Here is a 6,485-nt window from a genome sequence, read left to right as displayed (position 1 = left end):
TATCATCTTCTCTGTTCAAAATTGTAGAATTTTAAATATTGTTTTCTCCCGGTGCAAGTTTCTCCCGATTCTCCCGGGTCGCCAAAATTAAACAAAAGGCATCAAATATTTCAAGGCATCAAATATTAAACCGTTCCAATGTTTCAAGGCATCAAATATTAAACCCTTTTACAATCGCGCATTTAAAACTGTAATTTTTAAAACGATAACTATATATTTAATAACAAATTAGATCATGTAGTATGAAGTGACATTCAAAACGAGAGAAATCGCACTTTTTTTACTAAAAAAATGTGATTTCTATACTTAAAAATCACTCATCTTCTCTGTTGAAAGTTGTAGAATTTTAAATATTGTGAGAAATATTTAAAAGCTTTCAAGTAAAATTATTCAAAACAATTTGAAAAGTATATGCTGGTGAAAGTTTCTCCCGGGTCGTAAAAATTAATATAAAAATTATTTTTTTTTTAAATTATAGAAATTTTCAAAACGATGAATATATATCATTAATAAATATTAGATCAAGTAGTATCAAGTCACATTCAAATCGACTGGATAGACTTTTTTACTGAAAAATGTCATTTTTGCAAAAAAAAAATCAATGTCATCTTCTCTGTTCAAAATTGTAGAATTTTAAATATTGTGAAAAATATTGAGAAGCTCTGAAGTACAATTATTCTCAAAACAATTTGAAAATTATACGTTTCTAACGAGAAACTTTCAAAACTTGAAAAACGCTCGAATTATGAAATGGGGAAAATCTCCCTGTTTTCTCCCGGTGAAATTATCTCCCGATTCTCCCGAGTGACTAAAATTAAACAAAAAATAATTTAATAAACAACTTTCCTTTCAAGGCATCAAAGATTAAACCGTTTTAAAATCGCGCATTCAAAACTATAATTTTAAATTAAAATTATAGAAATTTTCAAAACGATAAATATATTATTATTATTATTAACTACTATATCATGTAGTACCAAGTGACATTCCAAACGACTGGATAGATTTTTTGAATCCGTTTGAAGTATGAAATAAGGAAAATCTCCCGGTTTTCTCCCCGTGCAAGTTTCTCCCGATTCTCCCGGGACACCAAAACTATTCTAAAAATCTATTTAATAAAAAAACTTTCATTTCAAGGCATCAAAGATTAAACCGTCTTAGAATCGCGCATTCAAAAATATAATTTTAAGTTGAAATCATAAAAATTTTCAAAACAATCAATATATTATTATTAAATATTAGATCACATAGTATCCAGTGACATTCCAAACGATTGAATAGATTTTTTGACTAATTAAAAATGTGATTTCTGCAAATAAAATTCACTGTTCAAAATTGTAGAATTTTAAATACTGTCAGAAATATTGAGAAGGTTATTCCAATTATTCCAAACAATTTGAAAATTCTATGCTTTCTAATGGGAAGCTTTCAAAACTTGGAATACGCGCGAAGTATGAAACAGGGAAAATCTCCCGGTTTTCTCCCGATTCTCCCGGGTCGTAAAAATTATTCTAAAAATCCCTAAATATTCCCCAATTTCTAGGGTTTTTCAGACCCTCGGCCACCCTGTATCCTCTTCATCATTCTTGTGATAGTCGTGAGACCATTTGAAAAGGGAATTGCGTCTGTCGAATATTTTCCAACTCCTATACTCAAACTATTTCCTTACCTTTTCTCTCTTCGTCCATCAGTTTGGTCGAGTTGAACTATAAATTCTATTCTCATCGTTCAAGTTTCGAGACTTGGGAGAATAATCGCGAGCGAGCGAGCGAGCGAGCGAGCAAGCAATCAAAGTCAATTCAAGTTTCGCTTACCTGTTTCCATCTCTACTGCTAGTGAGACTAGCGGTTTCCACGTTCCCGTCGAGATCGAAAGTGGTTTCGTAATTGTGCGTGGTTTCCAGAGAGTGAGCATTGTGCGTGGGACTCCTGGGACTCGTAGCAGCTGACTTGGTAGGACTTGGTGGATTCGATCCTGGGCCACCGTTTGGTGTCCCAGAACCGGATCTGTACTTTTCAGAACTCACTTCCTGGCTCGTTGCGTCTGGTGATCTTCTATTGGTCAAAAGCGAGGTGCAAAAAACGACGCGAAAATAATAATCAAATCAAAATACAACTAAATCATCAATGGGATTTCTAGTGTCGAGATCGTACAAAATCAAATTATTTGAATTAAATGTGAAAAATTGTGAATATAATTAAAGGAAGGGGGTTCGGATATTTAGGCTTGCATGATAAATGCCTCTTTGATGTGGCATTTAAGTAAACTTGGCATAGGCGGTTAATTTCTGGCTGATTTTATCACAAATTTGAGCTTTTCTTTAATATATTGATCCTGAAATATGACAAAATTCAATCCACAGCTTCATACTTTAGAAAATTTCAATATTTTTTAAGAAAAACGGTAAAATATAGAATTCAGAGGGTTTTTAAATCAGCTTTTGCTCGAATCATCCCGTAAATTTGAATTTGGTTCAAGGATTTTTCTTACAATATAACTATTTGATTAAATTTTCAACATTTTCGCTAATGGTCAATAGCGACTGGAAAACTTTTCTTGGTTCAAAATTCAACTACTTTGTTGAAAGTGGAACTGTTAAAAAATCATTTTCCAGGTTGACGATTCATCATTTTAGTTGAAAAAATTTTTTTTCTTCAGAATTTATCTATTTTGTTCGAATTGTTTAAACTGAAAATGTAACTATTGCATGTTTAGTTGAATATTTAACTTCTATAGTTAAAAGTTGAACTATTTATTTGACAATTCATGTATTTTGTTAAAAAAAATTCTTGTTAAGATAGAAAGTTAATCTTTTTAGTTCAAAATTCATTTGTTTGGATTAAAAACTATTTTTACTTATTGAAAATTAATTTTTTAACTGAAAATTTAACTATATAATGTTTTTTTGAACATCAATCTTCTGAAGTTGAAAATTCAATATTTATTTAACAACTTTTGTATTTTATAGAAACTTTGTCTTTTGTGCTAGGATGTTCATTTTTTGGTTCAAAATTTAACTATTTCGTTAAAATTTTTTTTATTTGCTTAAAATTTTTTTTTCTTACTTAAAATTAAACTATTCTCTTTTAAGTTCAAATTTTATCATTTTCGGTTGAAACTGCATCTATTTTGTTAAAAATTTTTATTTTTCTTTGGTAGAAAATTAAGGTTTTTGGTTGAAACTACAACCATTATGTTAAAAATTCATGTGTTTGCTTAAAAATGATTCTTTTTTGTTAGAAAATGAATCGTTTTGGTTAAAATTTCATTTTTTTGTTGAAGATTAGTTTTTTTATATTAAAAATAGTTTGTTTTAATGAAAATTAATTTTTTGAATTAAAAATTTAACTTACACTTTTTCGTAGAAATTGTTTTTTTATGGACATTTAATCTGTTTGGTTGCAAATTTAAATATTTCGTTACAAATTTAACTTTTACAATTGAAAATTTATTTATTTATTTATTCTGTTGAAAATTTTTCTGTTTTTTTTTAATTAACCTTTTTTGTTGAGAATTCCATTAAAAATTAAAATAATTGGTTGAATGTATTTTGTTAAAAATTATTCTTTTTCGTAGAAACGTCATTTTTTTGCTTAAAATTTCATTTCTTAAGTTGAAAATTAGTTTTTAAAAATAAAAATACATTTTTTAACTAAAAATTTACCATTATATTTTTCTTAGAAATCTTTATGTTTATGGACATTTAATCACTTTGGTCGAAAGTTCATGTTTTTGGTTGAACCTTTTACTATTTCGTCCGAAATTTATGTTATTTTGTGAAAAACTTATTTCTCTAATTTAAAATTAAATTATTCTATTTTTTTTATTGTTCTTTTTCAGTTGTAAATTTATCTTTTTTGACACAAAAATTAGTCTTCTTGGTTGAGAATTCCATTAAAAATGTTACTATTTGTCTATAAATTAATGTTTTTTTTTTTTTTTGGTTGAAATTTTATTTCTTTGGTTAAAAAATAGTTATTTTTAAAAATTAATTCTATTTTTTAAAATGAAAATTAAACTATTCTATTTTTGGTTGAAAAGTTCTCTTTTTTAATTGAAAATTCATCTATTTTGTTGAAAATTTGTCTTTTTTGGTTAAACATTAATCTTCTGGGTTAAAAATTTAACTATTTGGCTACATTTTTTACTTTTTTTATTCAAGATGTATCAATTTTAAGTTCATTTCTCTGGTTAAAAATGTAACAAATTTGGTTGAAACTTTGCTTAAGTTATTTTTTTTTTCTAAATATATAACAATTTCATTTTTGCTAGAAAATTCATCTTTTCAGTAGAAAATTAACTTATTTTGTAAAAAAAACTCGTCATTTTTAGTTGCAAACTGGAATTATTTTTGTAGAAAATGCGTATTTTTGGTTTATAAATTCAAATTTTTTCTTTAAAAATTCGTCTTTATGACCTATAAAGTCAACATTTCCGATGCGATTTAAAAAATGTTTTGATTGAAAAAAATGTATCCGCCATTTGAAAGATGGACATTTCAGAAAGGTTGAAAACGCTTTAATGTATTTCTAAAAATTTCACGATATTTCCTCTTACACAATTCGTTTTTTTATATAAAAAATATAACAATTAATGACAGTAAATATTTTAAAAACTGTAACTCATTATTTCTTAAAAACTGATATTTCTGATTTTTGCAAATGAAAAAGGCAACTCAAAATCATTTTTGAGTTGACAAAGACATTTTTCAACTAACTACTGAAATTCACATCAAAAAGACATTTTTCTAATTAGTCGACAGAAAAATATCTACCAATAACATCGAGAAAGATAAATGAAAAAAATTAAAAAGCATTCAAATAACTTAATTTTTCTTACCTGTCATAAGCGTAATCCAATTGTCTGTTAGAATCGTGCCTCTGCCTAATCCGATCCTCGGGGATGGGATCGATAAACCTAAAGGTGTGCATCCTTCCGAATTTAACGATAGCACCATTCTGAAAGGAGAAAAGTTAATTTAAATTTAACATGGAAAAGAGATCTATTTTTTCATGAATATTTTTATGCAAAAAGAGCGTAACAAAAATCACAATTAAAAATCAGAGTTCAAAATATATTTTATCATAAATAATTTTATGCAGAATAAGCATGAAAAATATTCACAATTAAAAAACAGACCTACAAGAAATTCTTTTACGTAAATTTTTGTAAAAAGAATTCATTAAATATTATAAATTTTAGAAATTCATTCAAATTTTTTAATCAACACAAAAAAGAAGCGTCAATTTCACAAGGTGCCCAGTGATTCTTAGGAACATAATTCCAGGTATTTTCCAAGGTTACCAGGTCGAAAAATCAAGTTTTTCCAGGTTTTCTTATTTTCATCAAATAATGAAATAAACGCGTGTTATAGGCGCAAAAAAATTAGAAATTTTTTACAAATATTATGGTGTCTATTAAAATTTTTGTTTAATCTTTGAAATCTTTTGAAATCATTGTGAATTAATTCAATTCCTTTGAAGTATTTAAAATCCTTGTGAAACCTTGAAATTTCTTTGAAATCGTTTAGAATCTTTTCAAATTTTTGTATAATCTTTCAAATAATTTCAAATCTTTGAAAAATCGTGAAACTTTCTTTGAAATCTTTGAGAAATTTTGTTGGAATCTCTAAAAAATCTGTGGAATCTTTGTGCAATTTTTCTTTAATCTTTGTTTTTGAAACCTTTTGTGTTCGTTTAACGTAATTTATCTCTTTTAAAATTTTCTTCAAATTTGTTAAAAACTTTAAAAATTGTTTAAAATCTTTCAAGTATTTTGAAATCTTTGAAATCTTTAAAATCTTGTGTACTGTACACTTTCTGAAATCTTTGAGATTCTTTCAATCTTTTGCAATCCTTATAAATTATTTGACATATTTTGTATTCGTTTTAAATCACTGACATATTTAAAATATTTGCGCAAATTTTGGAAATCTTTAAAAAAATATTGAAATCGTTTAAAATCTTTCAAATGTATTCATTTAAAATCTTTGTGACATTTTTATCAAATCATTTAAATATTTGTGAAACCTTTCTTAAATCTTTTTTAATAATTTTAAATCACTAATGTATTTCAAAACTTTGGGAACTTTTTTTTAATCTAGAGTACATGCCTTTTTTGAATCTGTGAAATACTTGAAATAATTCAAATCTTTGTGAAATCTATTGAAATATTTTTAAATACTTCGAGAATCATTCAGATCTTTTAAAATCTCTTTTTTATATCAAATAATAAAACAATAATATTTATAGGTGTAAAAAATGAGCCATTACATTTTTTACTGACCAACAATTGTTATAGATAACAGAACCATAAATAAACAAATTATTATTTTTTGCGAATATAGTCGTCTTTGTGAAATATTTTTGAAAATCTTTGAAAAACTTTGAAAAATTCTTTGAAATTTAATGATATTTGAAATCTTTGTGAATTTTTGGAAATCATTTTAAGTATTTAAAATCTTTGTGAACTCTTCAAAAAACCTT

The 6,485-nt window shown here is 26.1% G+C and overlaps 1 protein-coding gene across 1 annotated transcript in view; it reads right to left on the bottom strand.

The window, feature by feature from the left end:
* LOC117180738 (afadin-like) overlaps window positions 1-6,485 on the bottom strand; it is a 284,255-nt gene that overhangs the window by 86,003 nt on the left and 191,767 nt on the right. The window contains exons 9-10 of the mRNA XM_033373229.1: window positions 4,840-4,958; window positions 1,815-2,054 (exon numbers count right to left, since the gene is read on the bottom strand). Coding sequence (XP_033229120.1) covers window positions 1,815-2,054; window positions 4,840-4,958 — 359 coding nt within the window. The remainder of the gene's footprint in view (window positions 1-1,814; window positions 2,055-4,839; window positions 4,959-6,485) is intronic.

The sequence above is a fragment of the Belonocnema kinseyi genome, chromosome 9 (assembly GCF_010883055.1).
Source record: "Belonocnema kinseyi isolate 2016_QV_RU_SX_M_011 chromosome 9, B_treatae_v1, whole genome shotgun sequence".
Classification (NCBI taxonomy): domain Eukaryota; kingdom Metazoa; phylum Arthropoda; class Insecta; order Hymenoptera; family Cynipidae; genus Belonocnema; species Belonocnema kinseyi.
Note: the sequence above shows the minus strand (reverse complement) of the source record. Positions and strands in the feature narration are given on the sequence as shown.